This window comes from Perca flavescens, chromosome 2 (genome assembly GCF_004354835.1).
Source record: "Perca flavescens isolate YP-PL-M2 chromosome 2, PFLA_1.0, whole genome shotgun sequence".
Lineage (NCBI taxonomy): Eukaryota > Metazoa > Chordata > Actinopteri > Perciformes > Percidae > Perca > Perca flavescens.
The window spans coordinates 26335726-26356617 of record NC_041332.1 but is presented as its reverse complement, the minus strand read 5'-3'; the positions used below and the strand labels follow the sequence as shown (position 1 = coordinate 26356617).

At 38.8% G+C, this 20892-nt stretch overlaps 2 protein-coding genes across 5 annotated transcripts in view; one reads left to right on the top strand and one right to left on the bottom strand.

Annotated features, from left to right (window-relative positions):
- rnf24 (ring finger protein 24) overlaps window positions 1-6252 on the top strand; it is a 33821-nt gene extending 27569 nt beyond the window's left edge. For all 4 annotated transcript variants that reach the window (XM_028595286.1, XM_028595277.1, XM_028595260.1 and 1 more), the window contains exons 5-6: window positions 198-277; window positions 2395-6252. In XM_028595286.1, coding sequence (XP_028451087.1) covers window positions 198-277; window positions 2395-2536 — 222 coding nt within the window. In that variant the 3' untranslated portion in view covers window positions 2537-6252. The remainder of the gene's footprint in view (window positions 1-197; window positions 278-2394) is intronic.
- Window positions 6253-16686: 10434 nt separating this feature from the next.
- ccdc86 (coiled-coil domain containing 86) lies at window positions 16687-20892 on the bottom strand. Its single transcript, XM_028602923.1, has 4 exons — window positions 20218-20892; window positions 17280-17409; window positions 17121-17195; window positions 16687-16872 (listed from the first exon to the last, which is right to left on the bottom strand). Exons 1-4 carry the CDS (start codon window positions 20718-20720, stop codon window positions 16720-16722), a joined length of 861 nt encoding a protein of 286 aa, XP_028458724.1. The 5' UTR covers window positions 20721-20892; the 3' UTR covers window positions 16687-16719.

Below are 20892 nucleotides of genomic sequence, written 5' to 3'. Positions count from 1 at the left end.
TTTTTGCAGATGTTGGCCACAGTTTTCGTTTTCCATGAGTGCTTGACCTTGGTTGTTTGGATAGTTTGTTTCCAATCTGCCAAGACAAAGTTCAGATTTAAGACTGAAAGAACCAAACACCAGAGAACAACCAACAAATTCGAAATTGTTTCATGCCCCCCTCAGAAAATATCTGTAACTCCCCCTCTCCCTTTCAGATTTGTGCGGTGTGCTTGGAGGAGTTCAAACAGAAAGATGAGCTGGGGATTTGTCCGTGCAAACATGCTTTTCATAGGAAGTAAGTATAAGGTTTTGTTGACATTCATGGACACACACACACACACACACACACACACACACACACACACACACACACACACACACACACACACACACACACACACACACAGAGGACACATGGATCAGTACAGATTTCCTTAACAAAGGATAGATTTCAATGCATCTTTACCCACTCTTAGGCATTTTAACCATGACACAGTGAACAAAATAAAAAAAAATAGTTTGCATGGACAGAGAGCATGTTGATGACGACCATAACAAAAAGTTAATAATTAAATATTTTTGTACATAAAACTAATGCCAGTTGTGTGAAGTGCGGTGCTACACAGGACATGATATATTGCATGACCCAACTTTACCCCACACACCTCCCCCCCCATACCCTGACCATTTCAACTCAGTTATTTACATCAGCACGACACCTCCCTTGCCTAGTGTCTCCCCCCATTGCTGCAATTTGTCACCACTCACTGAACTGTGTGTGTGTGTGTGTGTGTGTGTGTGTGTGTGTGTGTGTGTGTGTGTGTGTGTGTGTGTGTGTGTGTGTGTGTGTGTGTGTGTGTGTGTGTGTGTGTGTGTGTGTGTGTGTGTGTGTGTGTGTGTGTAAGTAAAGCCATGCTGTTATACAAAGAAAACACACATTCCAAGCAGACCATTAACAAAAACATTCAGTGGTGAAGAGCATGCTATCTTCTCATCATTGATTAACTACTTGATCAATAGTTTACTCTAAAAATGTCAGAAAAAAGTGAAACATACCAATTAAAATTCCCCAAGGCCAAGGTGGTCTTTAAATAGTTTTTTTTCTGGTTAACAGTTCAGAAACAATAAAAAAAGGAATAAAAAAAGGTATTTACTGTAATTAACAATGATATAAAACAGTAAATTCCCACATTGGTAAAGCTGGAACAACATTTTTTTTGCACTTGGCATTCATTTAATAAGTTAATTGACTGCTTGTTACTCCTAGATAAACTGTTGTTGTAAAATGGAGAACAAGAATAGAGAATGTAATAAAACTGCACAGTGCCTGCCTCTGTCTGATTGACAGTAGGGCCTACTAGCACCACAGCTGGAGAGCAAAACAATTATAATGTTTGGCCTTATGCAATTGATTAGAGTCACACTTGTTCATAAGAAAACGTGTGAGTTGAACATATTTAACTGCAGTATGTGCATGGCTACTACATACTGTCTCCTCCTCACACCATGATTTAGTACTCTTTTGGGGGAGGGGAGTGAAAGCAGCCCTGAGCCACTGAGGACTACAGGGTAAATAGCTTCAACTGCCAGCGCAGAGGAGCTTACATACCACTGACCATCCACACAAAATCTAATCTTTTTTATGACACACTCTTGTGTAATTCAATAGTGGCTGTAAAGATTTGTAGTTTGCTTCTTCACAGTAAAGTTTTCATAGTGAATAAAAGTCTAAACAGCCAAAGAAAATCAAACCACTCCTAAAATTAGGGCTGAACGATTTTTGAAAATAATCTAATTGCGATTTTTTCCCCAAATATTGCGATTGCGATTCGATATTCGTTTATTTTTTTAAGCTCTTTGTCTTCTGTATTATTCAACAAAGACAAAAAAATCATTGTATAGTATGAACAACACACAATTACACAGTAGACAGTTAAATAAGTAAAAACACATATATATATATATATATATATATATATATATATATATATATATATATATGTATGTATATATATATATGTGTGTGTGTGTGTATATATATATATATGTGTGTGTGTGTGTGTATATGTATGTGTATATATATATATATATATGTATATATGTATGTATGTATGTGTGTGTGTATAGATAGATAGATAGATAGATAGATAGATAGATAGATAGATATGTGTGTGTGTATATATAATAATAACAGATAATACTATTATACTTAATATTATGGCAGATGCAAGTGTCGACACGTTAATTTTGTCAAAACAATGTGGCTTAATATATGGGCTAGGAAAGTGACTTTGAATAACCTTTTTGTGTGTCACGTTAACCCAAGCTAACCCAAGTTTACATTTACTGTACCCATTCATCTCAATCTTCTTGGCCCCAACCATATGCTAAGTGGTTTTACTTTGTTTCCAGGTGCCTCATTAAGTGGTTGGAGGTGAGGAAAGTCTGCCCGCTCTGCAACATGCCCGTCTTGCAGCTCGCCCAGCAGGCCGGCAGCATGGACCCCCCCGTGCCAACACAGCAGCCTCTACCCGGCATCGAGAACCTGGTGTAGAAGAGTCAACCCCTCTCTTTTAGTACACTACAAACACACATCCCGTCACTCATACTCTCACCTGTACAGCTACACCTTTGGTATGAGTCTGTGGATAAACTGGAGTTCACGCGCAGATACTCAGAAAAAACTGTGACTCTGCCGCCATCGTCACCTCTCGTATTCTTGCATTGGTTCACAAAAAGGTTTCCTGATATCAGTTCTAACTGATAATCAACTGTTTTCATGTTTGTTTTTTTCTTTTTCTTTTTTCATGGACGATGAAGAAGAGTTGATTTAGAAGAAGTTTCCTTCTTGGCCGAGATGTGGTCGATAACTTTTTCTCAACCAATGCACTTTTCTGGGGACACCAGCTAAAGACCAGGAGGGAGGGGGAACAAAAAAGCCAAGAACTACAATACACTAAAATACATTTTCTTTATTTTTTTAACAAGCACTTTACGAGAAGGCAAAACTTTAATTGCTTGTGATCCTAGTAGCAAGGTTATGTTTTATATTTAATCATTAACTATTATTTCTATGTACTTTTCCAGCCACATAGGTTTTCATTTTGAATTAGTACATTTTTAAACAAAAAAATAAATCTATCTTAAAGGGACAATGAAAACTATGTCGGTAGAGAGATGTCAGGAAATTTGGACAATGCTTCTAGTTTTAATTAAACACACTCAAGAAATTAAACTCAAAGCAACCTTGAGACTTTATGTATGACTAAATGTGAAGGGTTTGAATGTGTTGAGTTTTTCACACTAAGCCTATAGAATTTGTTCCCTCATCGCCTGTTTTTTTTTTTTTTTCATTCATTACAATGTGACTGTTGTTATTATCCTCTTTTCATTATTCTGTCTATACAGGAAGGTGATACAGTGAACAAATTATATTTTCATTAAACAAATATCCCGGGTAACATCCTCCATATACGAGCGCAGACTATATGCTGTCACCCGAGGCATTACTCAGAAAAAAAACTATTCAGGACCTATCCAACTAATAATCACTACTGTGATTATCTAAAGCAGTATTAGTGTGTAACACCTGGTGCTTTATCTTTAAAAAAACGTTTTACAGAAGAAACACCAGTCATGAGGCAATATTAAACAAAGATCTATAACATGTAACAAAAATGTTCCAGTTTTATTTTGCTCTGCTGCTGCATCGTTTTATTTTATTGAAGCTGAGCTGTGTGGATGTTACAGTGGCTTTGCTTCACATTAAGGAGACACAAAACAAAATGTCAAAACAGTACTGTTGATTTATCTTTTATCTAGCATTACATATCCTGCCAGAAAACCATTGATAATTCAATTTAGGAAGAGACCAGGATGAAGTAGACTTTTGCCTCCTTCACTGTTATGCTCCTAACTAAAAATGTGCTGCATACACAGTTGCAGTTATTTTTGCTTTTAGCCCAATAGAGTGTTTGTATTTATTTTTGTATTTATTATACTTTCTTGGTACAGCTGCATTAGGTGAATGAGTTAGCAGAATCATCAGAATCAGCACATCTTTTGGTCAAGATACACACTACTTTGTAAAACACATGCACACAGGGAGGGGCCATGCCACCTGGGCTGCCAGAGAGTCAGTGGTCAGCAAGTTGTAATGAAGCAGCATTTTCATTCATGCACACACATACATGCATAAAGGGCAGTTCTGCTTTTTGCCTGCAGTATTCTGGTGCTTTCGCCCCTCTCCCTCTTTCTGTACGGTACAGAGGGCTGTTTGTTTTGTGCCACACATACAGTAACTCTGAGCCTTGCCAGCTTTTGTGGTTATGTTTTTTTGTCCTCACCCTTTGTTAGCTGCATCTGGTAAATGGGTTGTGGGTAATTGTGCTGATCTAAATGGGTGGCTTAACAAAGAAAAAGCTGTGCGTCAGAGTGATGGACCTAAGATAAATTGGAGATTTAGTGATCTGTATTGCCAATTACCAATCATACATTCTTATTATAGGCACAATGTAAACAAAAGAGTAGTCCCACTAAAAAAAACAAAAAAAAACTAACATTTAGATTTAATTTTACAATGTGTTCTGGTGCTGTAAAATGTGTGTTTACATGTTTAATGTTTACATATATTACTGATGGAAAAAAAATAACTAAACAGGCTTATATTTTCAATTCGGATTGGTTTAGAAACAACAATTTTCATCTTACTTAAATATCTTTGTGTATATACTTAAATTTTGACTTTAATAACACAAAATTCCCAATTAGACTTTATTCTCTAACACCAAACACTGTCAAGGACAGAGTTGCACAGGGTCCCAACACATGGATGGTTTTACAAAGTGACCATGCGTTTCACCTTCTATGGCAGATGCGCTTTGTTACTCTGTGGTTTGAATGTTTCATCTCTGCTGAATGTCTGCCCACACCCCACAGTGATGACCTTTTTGGTTGGGTCAGAGCGTGCAGCAAGGTGAGAATGTCAGCAGAGCTCAATCAGGATTTCTCTATCCTGTATGTAGCGTATTAGTCGGTTGTTCCGTGCCCTTATCCAGGTCCAATCCTCTTGACATTAATGCAGCACCATGCCACCACTGATGATAAGCTATTTTAGAGGAACTTCAAAGAAACCTATGATCCACATTAGCCTTATTTGAACAAAAAACTGCCACAATTTCAAAATAAAAGACCAGGGCTCTTTTTAATTGACCTTATCCCAAACCTTTTCACTCTACAGTAAATTAACAATTAACTTTGTGATCAGAAAATCATTTTTATTGCCTGTTAATGAAGAGGTTGTGCTTTATGTTGAAGAAAATCAGTAACATAACCTTCAGTATGGTGTGTGATGTACATTACGTCGTACCTTTTTGCTTCCAAGTCTTTGGTTGAACTTAAATCTCACTGCAAATTTTACAATATGAGAACCAACATTCTCCTTCATACCATTATTCCCAAAATGTCTCTATATAAACTATACATGGGCAAGTATGTCTGCCACTGTCCCTAAAAGGCAACCTGTTTTGTAGCTCAGTGCTAATAACGCAAGTCTTAAAGCTTTGTCTTGGAATGTAGGTTCACAAGAGAGACAAGAATAGGAGGAGATGTAATTTGAAAGCATGCCTCTTTGCATAGTCCAGTTGCCACTGATATCACCATTGTTAAATGTATGTAGAACATAGTATCTGTAGTAGTGTATTTATACATAGGGTGCACAACAAAAGGCTCCTTCATATAAACTAAATGGCAGCTGAACACTTCCTGCCATTTGGCCATCTTAAGTGTTTGATTGTAAACACTTTTAGCCTTTCCACCTGAACTTCCCCGTTTCCTCCCTGTGTGCCATCCTAATCCCACTGAAAACAAAGTGCCAACCCAAAATGAACTGTTATAAATCAAAGTCCCAGCCAATAAGAAAGTATGTTGTAAATGTAAACTGTATAGGGGAAGAGTCTCTGTCATATTATGGCCAAAAAAGAATGGAAACTGAGCCAGTCATAGTAATAAATGGCTTCCCGCCACTGAAATCACTATTGATGTCCGTGCTGCTTCTGAGAGAATTCTAATTATCAATAGACAAGACACAATCAGATGAAATATGACAGTCAGGAACACCGCTTCACATTAAAAGAATACTGATACTCAGAGTAGAATGTGTCTCAATGATGGCATCCGAGAAACATTTATACGATTGTCCCTTTTAGGGCACAATGTTTGTTGGCAGACAGTGTTCTGAAGAATATGACAATACTGTGTTATTAAAAAAAATTAAATAAATAAATGTGGTACCCACATCCTCTGTAGAGGAGGGGTTTCATTATATTTACATGGTTGGTTTTAGCGACCAGACCATTAATGATTATTAATCTCTATCACTGCCTCCCTGAAGTGAACTTTCCTCTTGTTCTTATTGTGTGTTATTTATTCCTCTGGAGCTCTCGTAGTGCCCTTCCAACACTCCTCCCCTACCCTCACACACCTTTTTGTTAACACTGATTATGTTTGTGGACTCTCACAGACATTGTTTGTAAAACTAAGAATTCTGCAGCAGAATATTTTTGGAGACAATTGCTGTACAGTATTTGTAAGCTCTATTTTTGTATATTGCTATTTTAAAAGAAAATAATATGCTTTTTTTTCCTTTTCTTGTTTTTGCTAATTTCATGTTTATTCATTTGAAGAAAATGTTGCATGTGACTGACTTGAACTGTAAATAAAATTTCCAAGTTTTGGAAAGATTTGAGTGTTTTCCTTGCAGACACAGTCAAAATGTCTTTTTTGGGGGGGGTGTCCGCCTTTAATCTTTGACAGGACAGCTAGGTGAGAGAGAGAGGGAAGACCTGCAGGAAATTGTCACAGGTCGGATTTGAACCCTGGACATCTGCATCGAGGAATAAACCTCAAAGCATATGTGGGCCTGTTCTACCCACTGTACCAACCCGGCCACCATTTAAAACAATTCTACCCTGAATATGATCCAGTTATGTAATACTTCAGGTATACATTTGATGCAAAATTGTTGTTATATTTCTAACTCGTACAAGTTACATAAATGATTTGTTGTACCGAATCATTTTTTGGCCTTATGACAAATGTGCTCAGAAGTTATCTTTGACTTTATTTAAAACTGTTGACCAGATACATCCTTAAAGATTGTGCCATACCGCCACCCTGTGGTTAAACAGCGTTAGTCCACATTTTCTGCATTAGCCTACTGGTGTAGGCTTACATGAAGACCTTATTCACAATAATTTCACCACATTTGATAACGACGTGTTATGCTGAGTTTATATATATATATATATATATATATATATATATATATATATATATATATATATATATATATATATCAAATATATATTCGTGTATCAAATTCAAATCGGCAGAACCAGAGATCGTCTTTTCCTATTCCAAAAAAACCTGGCGCCTACATTACCCACAATGCAACTCGACCGCCGATAGTTGGGTCAGGTGTGCTAGTAGCGGGCGGCTAATGTAGCTGCTAGTCTCAAGCATAGATAAAAGGAGCGGGCCACAAAGGTCTGGTAAGCTCACTTCTTTCTAACTCCACACCCCCAGAGATTTTCCATTTTCAAACGTTCCTTTTCTGTTGACGGTTCAACTTCATACAAGTCACACACGGATTATTGACACCGTCCACCCCTTACATATAGCCTACTGTAGGCCTACCTGTGCAGGTAGTTTCACACCATGATTCCTGTATCTCAGTTTCTTAGTGACCCTGATATTTAGCTAACATGTCAGTTCTAACCTATACTCTATGTTTTTTTTTTATTTTGCACTCACTGTTTATGTTTTGTCTTGTGTTTAGCTATATCCTGTGGTTGTTTCACCGACCGAACAATCGTCCTTTGGGGACCTATATAAAGTGATTAATCAGCAGCCATTCATCTTCTCTGAGGGATTCATTGGCATTCACTTTGGTTTAAATTACCATAAACTAATTGAAACACAGCAATTAACTAATTTCAGCACAGGAGTACTGATTGGTTTCTGGGACTCTAATCAGAATATAATTGAGCTGCAATTAAGGGGCCCACATTAGAGTTTTGACTCAAGGCCATTAGTGGGTTTATCTGACCACGTTAGCCAGGACTTGTCTTTGATCATTACACACTTCCCTTCATTTGTAATGTAGACAAGCCTTTGCTTTGCTTTGCTTGTGTGTGTGTGTGTGTGTGTGTGTGTGTGTGTGTGTGTGTGTGTGTGTGTGTGTGTGTTAAAGGAAACATTTTCATGCTTTTTGTTCTTTTAATGTGGGTGAGCCCTGCTTTTTGAAACTGTGTCACTTTGGCAAATACTCAGTCTCAACAAGTCATTTTGATGGATGGTGACACACCCAGGGTACATTTTGAGGTAATTAATTATAGAAGCCTTTTCTCACTGCCTGATTGTCAAAACAGACATTAGAAGAAACGTAAAATTACTGAGCAAGGATGAAAGTATGCAGATGATAACTTTTGTGCAGACAGATGTATATAAAAGAGGATGAGCTACAGTATATATATATATATATATATATATATATATATATGATCAATATCTTAAAATAATCAGCAGATACTTAAAAAAAAACTCCAAATCACGGCATTTAACTGAAGGTAGATTATTTGCTATATATAGATTAGATATATAATAACTTTACACAGAAAATAGTTAAAGGTTTTCCCAAAATATCCACCCAAAATATTGAAAACACTGGTACAATCAATCAGTCAATAGCCTACTTTTATAATAGACTCAGGGTCCAGATAATGAGTTTGGCTTAATTAAAGTTTGTAAAAAAGGTCATTTTACCATGTTTTTTAAGGGACAAAAGTGAATGTGAACTGTGCAGAAGAAGCTTTGAAAAGCTTTAAAAGTGATGACAATAAAAAGACAGAAACCAAGATGTTTTGAATTCTACTAAACATTTATTATTAACATTTTAACACACTGGATCATCTAGATTTTCTAAACCTATCAACACGAGTGCTTCATAACATGACCATTAGGTTATAAATATTAACATAAATGACTGTAAAAATAGATAAAGGCAACACAACCAAGTTACAGTGCAAATGGGAACTTGTAGAGAATGACACTGAAGTGACACATAACCAGACTGCTCATGTACGTGATCCCAGCATGTGCAGCAGCAGTGTTAGTGGCAGTGGTCTTTGTTGCTACGGCAGTTGTAGCTGTGGCGGTCGTGGCTACTGCAGTCGTGGCTGCGGCGGTCGTGGCTGCGGCGGTCGTGGCTGCGGCGGTCGTGGCTGCGGCGGTCGTGGCTGCGGCGGTCGTGGCGGTGGCTATTGTGGCTGCGGTGGCTGCTGTGGCTGTGGCTGCTGTGGCGGTGGCTGCGGTGGCTGCTGTGGCGGTGGCTGCGGTGGCTGCGGTGGCTGCGGTGGCTGCTGTGGCGGTGGCTGCGGTGGCTGCGGTGGCTGCTGTCGCGGTGGCTGCGGTGGCTGCTGTGGCTGCGGTGGCTGTGGCTGCTGTGGCGGTGGCTGCGGTGGCTGCTGTGGCTGCGGTGGCTGCGGGCGTCGTGGCTATTGCAGTTGTAGCTGCGGCTGTGGTGGCTACGTCGGTCATAGTTGCTGCAGTTGTGGCTGCTGCAGTTGAAGACTGAGCATTTGCTGATGCTATTAATCAATAAATAATACATTAATATAATAGAAGACTGTGTCCCTTTTCCAAAAATTGCAATGCACTGTAATGGGCTGAACAATTAATTGCAATTTTATCGGAAAAAATTGACTAGTGCTAGTGCAAACCATTCTGAATTAAACCTGGACTCTATTTCCCTGTGTTTGTGTGAACAACAATCTTTGAAAGTGGTCCAGTATTAAGCGTGAACGCTGTAACCAGCAGCCACTTTTCTGTTTAACAAGAAACAGCTCTGAGATCGCTAGCACTAAACCCACCAGACTCCATTTAAAGAAACCGTACTTTTAGTGTGTATAGAGCCAACATATTTTTTCACGTGTATGTACATTTTGTTTCTGTCGACTTTGATTGAAGTGTATTTTACGATGCTAAAATGACTGTTATTTACATGGAGTCTGGTGGCTTAAGGGAACGCAATTTCGTGGATGTTTTTATATTTAAATAAAGGATCTTACTCTTTAACAGAAAGGTCGACCTTCTTAGAAATCCTTTCTATAATGGTGTCAGACACTTGGAATATTAATCTGAGCTTGTTATTGGCAAAACAAGCACTTGTATAAAGGTAAATACAAGCTGCACAATTGCCCTATTAACTTTGATTGTAGCTTGTTTCGGCGCTGCCAACTGCAGCGATCTCGCTTAATACTGGAAAAATGTCAAAGATTGTTGTTCCCATCAGTCACTTAGACACAAAAACATATGGGAAAAAAACAGTATTTATCCCTTAAGTATTGTGGTGATGCAGAGACACCTCGGCATACAAATCGTATACAGACTAAAGAAAAGTTCTTCATTTGGTACAGATCCTGGCAAAAATCACACAATCATTTTTTTAATATTTTTCAATGAAAATTAAAATAATGATACAAAAATGACCATTCCCTCCAATATCGTGAATCATATTCCAATTGCAATATCAGTCAAAATAATTGCAATATTTGATATTTTCCTCATATCGCGCAGCCCTACACTGTAACAACAATAAAAACATGATTGACTTACCGATGAGCAAGAGCTGCATCAGAACTAGTAGAAGCATTTTGAATCTCTGTTGCATCTAAAAGAAAAAAAGAAAAATTATATTTTCTCACATGATCAAACAAAACAGTTCCTTCCACTTACTATGCAGTTTAAACATTAAGACTAAGTCTATCGGACATTTCTAAAATAAGAAGATAATACAAAAAAATAAATCTGAATAATGCAATAACACCAGTACACTAAAAGACAGAAAATTATTGTACTTACAAAACTTATCTCGATTTGACTTGTGTAGCTGCCCTTAGCTGTGATGTGAATACTGCTTTCTCCCAGCTCGTGCTTAAATTAGTTCACCTTCAGATGTGTACTTCTAACTCAAGCTCTGAGTTTGTCACTGCCTTTATACGACGAATGACCTACATGAAAAATTATGTGAAAGACACCCAGCTTTAAACGTGTTTGAAGGATGATCATTCCTTCCACATCGGTCACCTCAGTGTAACAAATTGCTTTGTTTATCCATGTGTTTTGAAGGATGTTAGATTATTCTACTGCAACTGAAAGAATTTACAAAGCAAACAGGTTGGTGACGAACTGAAGGAGTTGTTTCTCAATGTGACACAAAGACCGTAGTGAGTTTGTCACTGCCTTTATACAATGACTGACCTACATAAACAAATTATGTGAAAGACACCAGTTTTCAACGTGTTCGAAGGATAATCATTCCTTCCACATCGGTCACGTCAGTGAAACAAATTGCTTTGTTTAGCCGTGCGTTTTGAAGGATGGCAGATTTTTCTACTGCAACTGAAAGAATTTGCAAAGCAAACAGGTTGGTGATGAACTGAAGGAGTTGTCTCCCAATGTCACACAAAGACCGTAGTGTCTACTTTAATATTGAATGTCAGTTAAAGTCTCTGGAATGAGAATAAATGTGACGGGAAAAGCAGGGTCTCTTTGTGCGTAACTTGCTCTTCAAATTTACTCTGCTATTCTGGGTGAACACCGTTTTGGATTGAAACCAGAGTCTTGTGATGCATTCATTTAAGTAGATGCTGTGTTACAAAAGTTATGCGTCACTCAATGTCACACAAACTTATGTGTCTAAAGTGTTTCCTTTAGGATTTTTTTTAGCAGTGGGGTACCTTTTTTCTGTACTTTCCCTCTGTAATTACAAAATCTATTATTTCAGTTGTAAAAATAATTCCAAACCTATTTATCCTATTTACTTAGAACATTGTTATTTATTTAGAATATTTTACACTCTAAAGAAATTAAAAAAACAAAAATAAAAACCCTCCCTCTCTCCTCCCAAATCCGTCCCTACAACCTATTAAATTGAATAATTATTCATTTCTTACTCACTGTAACTTTTATTCTTGTTTTATTTTCATCATGAACTTTTCTTACTGCTCTTTAATGTTTTATGTAAAGCACTTTGAATTGTCTTGCTGCTGAAAGTTACTGTAGAAATAAAGTTGCCTTGCCTTACAACCTCAGCCTGTCAGTCAGTCACCAGGGCATAGAAACCACTGTGCCTGCTTGTCGAGGAAGTGTAACGTCAACAGCACCACGACCGCTTTCGCCTCGCCATCATATTGCAGTGAACGTGTCTGCGTGAAGTTTTGCAAAACTGTAACCACGCTTGAAACCACTTTATCGGCATTGCTGTGACTCACTGTGACTGTGCCGATGTAGTTTGTTCGAGTTTACTCCATTTGCACCTCTGTGCGTGCACGTGTGTGTGTTGGAGCTCTGCTCTCTGTCAATATGCAGAGAGGACAGATAAGCTTGCGCTTACGCGCTCTCAGGTACCGAAATTTGGTACCGTTTGATTTAGCGTGAATCAATCCTCGGTAGTACCGACGTAATTTGGTCGGTACTCAAAAAAGTACAGAGTTCGGTACCCAACTCTAGTGCACTTACAACTGCAGCCGCGACTGCGTTGTGTGTCTACGAGGTGCGTCTGCGTGGTGTGTCTGCGTCTTCCCTGTTTCTGGTGCCGTGGCGGCGGAGGTTTTGCCATGGCGGGCCACCACTGCAGGGTCAGCATAGAGGAAACACTGGTCAATACCAGTAGGTTGTTAGAGGTCAGAATAAAACCGTACCGTTGCTAAACATAAAAAAAATACATTATTATTTCATGAACCGCTCCAATGATCCTAGTACATTCATGTCTTCATGTGATAATCTCAGTCAACCTTATGAATTTCTTTTTTTTTAAGATTATTTTTTTGGCATTTTAAGGCCTTTACTTTTGACAGGACTTAGCTTAGGCTTGAAAGGGGAGAGAGGGGGAATGACATGAACTGAACCCACGGTCACTGCGTTGAGGACTGAGGCTCTGTATACAAGGCACGCGCTCTACCAGGTGAGCTACCCAACCTTATATATTTCTAAAGTACAATAACTATGGGGCGCTGATTGCAAAGTGGCGTACGCTGACATTAACTGCAACATTTTGCCACATTTAGCTTCAAATAATGTTTTAAAAAGCAGTGTGATCTTATTTTTATATTTACAGCAATATATGTGAACTTTTTTTTATAGTTACTTTAAAAAGAATATATTAAATTTAAACGTGCCTGGTGAAAGTAAATGTTAAGCTAGAAAATTCACATTGCAGGTCAGCGGAAATGCTGAAATAAAAGCTTGTTGAAGAGATCTAGCGTTGGCTAACCGCCTCTAAAAACCAATGAACAAGACATAACTGCATGTCAATCACTGTTCATGCACATGCATTCATTCTCCGTTGTGGGGGGGGAGGGGCTTAGGAGACCATCTTGGGCTTAAACTGAAAGGGGGGAGGGACTGAGAAGTTGTCGATGTTCACATTTTTGGGCAGAGGCCTGGATCTTCACAATCCTATCTACAGCACCTTTAAAGCATTAGCACTTTCAGAGTGACTTTTGCTGAACACCGGCCACTGTGGCCACAAGTGGCAATTACAGGATGATGGAATATTGAATTTATTTCTAAGGAATGGTGCGTTTTGAGATAAAACTATTGGAATCCTATGTGACGTGCTGAAATGTTGTGTATTAGTAGTACAAATATGAAAGAGTAAAAAGGCAAGGAACTGACTCAGTAATATCAGTTACACAGCAGTATACGCTCAGTTGCCAGTTTATTAGGTACACCTAGCTAAAATGAATGCCTATATCCTATGAGGTTTATAATGGTGCTGAATTGTATTGCATTATGCTGACAGGTGTTTACGGTGGTTAAGGGTGTGTTTTATTGCTTATGAATTACATTTTTGAACTGAATTCTTATAAATTAATTCATTTATAGAAGTTAGATTGTGTTACTTAGTCTTTGTGGTCTCACTTTAATCTCATAGTCGTAGTTTAAATCCAACTGAGAAGTACAGAGCCTAAACATCAAGATTGAGTTACTGCCGAGTGTCTGCAATTCTGTGAACCGACATCTGGTCCCATGACAGCAGCCTCTTGCTTAACACTTTGAAAAAAACAGTGTGTCTGACATTAGACACCCAAACCTCCCACACACTTATACAGTATCAGCTGAAGCCATAATAATGACACAAACTGACCATTGCCACCAAGTAATTGTTCAATCATAAAAAAGTGTTTTAGTTAAAATGTCTGAAAATGTACATAAACATGAGTACAACATATAGCAAAGTTAAGTAGGCCTATTAGTGTATTTATTTACATAACATTGATGACCGGTAATTTGTCGGTAGGTAGCCATCAACAGATACAGTTAAGCTTAAAGGTCCAATATGTAATATTTGTACTGTAATAAATCTCATCAGATATTAAGGAAACATGTTAAACTGAAATACTATCTTTTCTGACAACAATGCTAATGTCAGTATTTTTTCTTTTTGAAATTTACATTCCGTGACGGAATTTATGTTTATGTTTTGATCTGTGTGTTGTTATCAATGGCCCAGTTTGACAGGCAGGCCGGGTTGCCAGATATACCTGTAAAAACATAAACCCAGCACGCTACAGCTGTAACGGTAGTACAGCCATGAAAGCAGCAAACAAACAAACAGGATCAACGGAGATAGATTCTACATGACATAAAAAAAAAGAAAACAGCATGTTTCTAACGTTGCGTGACCAGAGACGTAACAACCCCCTGGTAAATATTGGAGATGTATTTGAAAGATGGAGACAGCTTAGATCCCAAAAGGACGCAGAGTTGGCTTATTTTCTCCTGAACAGGTAAGAATTAGCTTCAGGCTAATTTATCACAGCTACTAGGGACGGGCATTTTTTTGTCATTTCAACATTTGTGTTCTCACATTGAATTATATAGCTAGAGTACCCGAGTTGGTTACTCGCAAAAACAATTGAGACATAGCCAGTAAAGTGATCCCGACTGGTCCTGGCTTACGCCGGCATGCTAACCCTGCTAACTGTTAATGTTACCGGGAGGACCAGGCAAGCAACCCATGGCTGTTTACAGCGTGTAGCCTCTTCAGCGGCTGGAGCCGACAACGGTGAGTTATTTTAAGCCACGAGAGGGGGGCTGTAAATCGGAAAGAGAGGACTGTGAGTTTGCAGTGTGTTTAGTGATTGTTGCCGTAATTCTAAGCTAATGAAGTGTGTTCCGTCGGCAAGGTAGTGGTATTTTTAGCGTTTCGTATTGTAATTCTAAGCCGAGGCTTTTATGACTGTCAATATAGCCAGCATCTAACGTTAGCTACTCCGCTGTGCTGTGGAGTAACGTCTGGCTATGTTAGAAAAGCATCTAGCAACATTGTTGTGAATGCTGCGGTCTCAGCCTGGCAACCCCCGTGAACTTCGAGTCTGGGCAGGAGGGGGCGGGGGAGACGACTCTCCAGTATTTTGAATTGGTAGTGCAGTAACTATTTTAACCGCTAGCTGCCAGTATTACATACAATATTACATATTGCACCTTTAAGGATTCACTGTGCTACATGTATGTTTAACATTAAAACATGATGTATAAATATATGAATGTCAATAATTATTTCAATAGCTTAGTTTTGTATACATGCACCATAAAAAGGTATGTGTAAGGGCTCTACTTGTTATTGTAGGCCCAGTTAGAATTAACATTGGAATTTCCCCTTGTGGGATTAATAAAAATACATAGTTTTGTCTATGAAGTGTCTAAAACATAAGTCTTTATTTACTATTATTTCCCAAAGCCCAAGTCTACACCTTCAAATTGCTTGTTTTGTTGGACCTACAGTCAAAAACTCATTCATATATTTCATATATTCAGATATTCACTATCATATAAACTAAAAAGGCCAAAACCTCACATTTGAGAAGCTGGTGCCAGGGAGTATTTGTCATATTTGGATGAATGACTGAAATGATCAACAGAAAAGCAATTAATACATTTTCAAAATAATTGCCGATTAATTTTCTTTCAGTCGACTAAAGAAATCTTATTTCTCAGCACCCATTTCATCAGATATTTGGGTCCTATTTTTGATGATCATCTTAAATGTGATGGGAACGCTGAGGCTGTTGTGACAACGGCAACGGAGAATTTTCCTTCAGCAACAACTAAATTCCTTTTCTGCCAGGCCTGTCACCCGGTCGTTTTGATCAATATTTTGAGTTCTGCGTTTTACGTGTTACATTCCATGCCATTTATGAAAAGGAATTTAGATGTCACAATACTCCGAGCACCTCAACTTAAAGGAAAAGTACATATTCTACTTATTGTTGTGCTAATGGTGCATACCTTCATTGTAAATTTTTTTTTTTTTTTTTTTACCTATGTGCAGCTTTCCCGGCCATCAATTAGCGTGACAATTTGATGAACAGTAAGAATTAAAATTTTATTTAATATAAAACCCTGCAAGTGAAACAGTCGGTGATATATGATGTTTTACAGGCTTTTATGAGAATATAACAGAGATAGGCAAAGCAAAATAGGATACTTATAACGCCAAAAACAAAACAGAAAAGGGTGAATCTTAACAGTTTTTGTTGATCACTTTAGTGCGGTTATCTTTTAATGTGGAAATACATCCTCCCATAGAAACGCATTTGTTGTATTTCAGACATCCAAATTTAAGACATGTAGGCAAAGTACTGAACAGATGCATTTTTATTATCTCAGTCTTTAGGTCAAATCTTGGTCAACCTTTTGACTTTTTTGCCCTTTGGCTTTTACTTGATGTTTCTGTGACTTCTGCAGCAGAGCCAGAGTGTCTCTCTTCTCAATCTTCCTGAGCTGCTTCTTCTTCATCCTCTTGATCTTTGCTGTGTTCTTGATCTGTGATACAAAAGAGACGGGAGAATATGAACAAAAGGTCAAATCACTGATGGAAAGATTGTGTGCTTGCGTTGCTAATTAACAACTTTTCACTTGATAAGCTCTTTTTTTATTGCACAAATTAAATTCTGAAGCAGTTTCGAATTTTCTTCTCCATAACTTTAATGGGACTCAAATGTGTCACAAAACTTATGTAACCTATTAGACGCCTATAGACCTTTTTATTTAGACAATAACAGTTGACATACCACTTGCACAATCTCTGATTTGCGTTCGTTCTCTGCGCGACGTTTCAAGTTGTCTTCTCTCCTTTTCCTCTTTTCCTATAAAGCACAGAAAAATAGCATCAATGAAAAAAGGTGCAAATACTTAAACATTACAGGGGTTAAATCCTCACACAGCTTTACCTCTTTCTCTCTGGCTTTGTCCTCTTTAAGCTTCAAAGTATACTGTTTCACCAGCTCCTTCTCCCGCTTGGCCTCCATCTTCTTTTCCCAAGAAGAGCACAGCGGTTTATCTCTCACCATTGCAGAGAACCTAAAAGACAAATCACATAAAAGCAGCTTTTTAGATAACACAAGACAAATTGTAACAGTGTCTCATTCATAAAGCATCCCATGAAAGTAGGGATTAGAGCTGGGCGATATGAAAATCAAATATCCCGATATATTTGACCAAATACCTCGATATCGATATTGTGGTGATATTGTAGGGTTGACAATTGGTGCCTTCACAAAATATGCACACAATGAGATTTTTGATAAATAGTCATCAGTTATGTTGATATAATTATGTGGGTAAAGGCAAATAATAAAACCGCTAGAACAGTCTAGTGTGTTCAGAAAAGTACATCACTCTACTGTAATGCAGCCTTTAAAACCAGCAAAAGACAACACTTGGGTCATATCAGGATATTACGATATCCAAAATGTAAAACGATATCTAGCCTCATATCGATATATTGCCCAGCCCTAGTAGGATGCACCGATCCAACTCTTTCAATCCCAAAACATCACTGCAATTATTTCCATGTAAGGAACATGAGGCTAGGGACTGCTGTGGCAGTAAATACTGACTAATGTAATTGATAGGAAACACTGAATTTCATAATTATCATATTAGGGGTGGGTGAAAAATGTATACAGCATAATATCGCGGTATTTTCTGTGGAAATACTGTATCGATACAAACGCCAAGTATCAATCTATTATTATGTGTTAGTTGGTCTGCTTGACAATCCCATTCAGCAGCAATACAATTTAAATGAGATGAACAAACAGAGAAATGTTAAATACTGGTGGACTTTTGATACAAAAAAGTGCTCAGTATAAACACTTTAAAATGTATTTTCATTCAGTGAAATAAACCAAGCTTCATTATGTTACATGTTATGCTGTAACACTAAAGGCTGTTTTATGCTTCTGCGTCGAATCGACGGCATACCCCCGTAGACCCCTCTGCGTCACCGCGAACCCCTCTCCGAGCCCTGCACCGTAGCTCGACGCGCACCTCCAAAAAAATGATAACTTTGCGTGGAGGCGACGCAGACTGCAAGGACTGTGATTGGTCAACTCGTCCTGTGTGTTGATAGTTGGTGTTTCAAGCAGCCTACTGTGGGGAGTAGTAACATGCTAGTTCACTGACATAAGCTTTGCAAATGAACTCAGACATATTTGGTTACAATGACGGGGTTATCCGTTTTTAAAGTGTCTATATGTCAGTAGTGTTTTTAAATTAGCACTTCGCCAGCAAGCAGTACTTGTGTGGGCAGTTGTGCTAAAGTTTGCTTGCTAACATAACAAACTGACTGGCAGACACCTCGCAAATAACCTCAGACTTATCACCCCCTAGCGTTATGGAGGTGAAATGCACTGTGATGCAAAGCAACCCCAACGCAGAACTCCGAAAGAGTGTCACTACCCGATGTGAGTCAAGTGCAGATGTGAGTTGCACATCTGCATCACTTTGCGACAAGCAGGTGTTGGAGCTTCGCAAAGGATGACTCGTGAGGCTTTTTCAAGTTATACAGATACAGTACAACGCTCACATCTGCACTCGACTCACATCGGGTAGTGACAGTGGGTGTGTCTGTCATACTGAAATTTGTGAAATGCATAAAATAATAAACTTTTCTCATTACAAACAATAACCGAAGATGGAAATCATTTCAAAAACGTTTTAGCTATCTAGGATTGTTTGATTGCTAACGTTAGCTCAAAATGCCATTCCAGTGACAGCCTTTGTTGTGTTGGATTAACTCGTAGCCAGCAGTGAACAAACTTTGTTATGTAGGTCCATTTTTATTGTATTGACATTACAGAAGTCTCTCGTTTGCAGTTTGCAGCTGGATGCGGATCCCTTGGCGTTATGCCGTAAACAGTTTAAATCTGAGCATGCTCAACTCACATCTGCACAGGGTCACCCAGTAGGAGCAACGGTGTAGAGTTGGTCGCAGAAGCATAAAACAGCCTTAACTGCCAAACAATCACTTTACACTGTGCAGAGACAACGTACTCTCCGCGAGTAGACTTTTCTCTTATGTATTTTAATTAAAAAAGCATAAAACAGCCTTAACAGCCAAACAATCACTTTACCTAAATAGTGACAAAATTATGATTGAAATATATTATAAAAAGCCAACTTTCAATACATGACGGATTTGACATTTGCTGATAAGGACACAATGTGGTCAGTAGTACTCAGAGTACTGAGGTTTAATACTCAATCCTAAATTTAAACATTAGCACCAATTAACGTTACACATTCATAACTGTTATCATGCAGCAGCTTTCCATAATGAATATCACGTTCTCTTTCCGCAATCTTCCCAACAACATTTCTCTCCTAAATGTAGGGGAGGACAAGTAGTAGAGGTGTTGAAATTAATCAAATAATCGATGCATCGAATTGTGGACATGGACGATGCTGCATCGATAATCGGCAGGCTCATAATCGATTATTTCGGTTTACAATTTAATGTAGGCTTAACAACATTTGTTTACATATTCTGTTATGTTTTACACATTCAGGAAGTGACGTGCTCAGTGCTGTAATTTTATGTATCCAATTTATTTAGTATTCGAGCACTGCAGAATGTTTTGTTTTTGAAGTTTGAAAAGCTATGAATTAAATATCCTACATGGCTTTCATAGAAACATTTATTTGACGCATCGAGATATCAAATCGAATAGCTGACATGATAATCGTAATCGCATCAAATCGAATCAGAAAACCATTGAAGATTCACACCTCTAACAAGTAGTATAAAATAAAAACAAGTACGTTACTTAATAATAACTGTGCAACGTTAAATGTACTTAGTTACTTCACTATACTGGCACACACCTCTGCTTGTTGCGGTCCTTCCACGCTCTCCCAGATTTGGGTTTTCCCAGCGGAATGACCGGAGTTAATGGTTTCCCACTTGAACCCGAACGATGCTTCTTCTTTGGAACGGCCTCGGAACTCGTGGGTGCCGTTTCTACTGCTGTAGGCCCGTTACCGTTAACGTCCACTCGGTCTGTGTCTGCTGCAGCCTCCGTGTGCAGCTTCGCTGGCTCGGACACGTCACACGGCTCCGGTTCGGCAGGCAGACTCTCGAGTTTTTGCCCTGAATTCTCCGTGTTTTTCTCTTCTACAGCCGGGAGCTCCTGGAGGACAGACCTCCTGGTCCGCCTGCTGGGAGTTCTCGCCGGGGGTTCTGAGTCCAACAGTGCGGCAGGAGTGCGCACTTTGCGGCCGCTGCGGGTCCGTCTGGTCAATGGCGGTGGATCCTGGACATCCTCCTCCTCGAGTACCACTTCAGCAGCGGTATGTTCTTCTGACATGGCTGTCTGCCTCTTCGACATGTTTCCTAAATAAGACTACACCACATTACTCTGATAAACTTGCGTACCCACGTGTGGCGATCACCGCCAGCGTTAATGTGTACGTTGCTTTACTTCCGCTTCTGTGACGGATGGTAAACAACGTGGGAGTACATTACCGCCGCCTCTCGGTCCGGAGTGTGAACTGCAAACT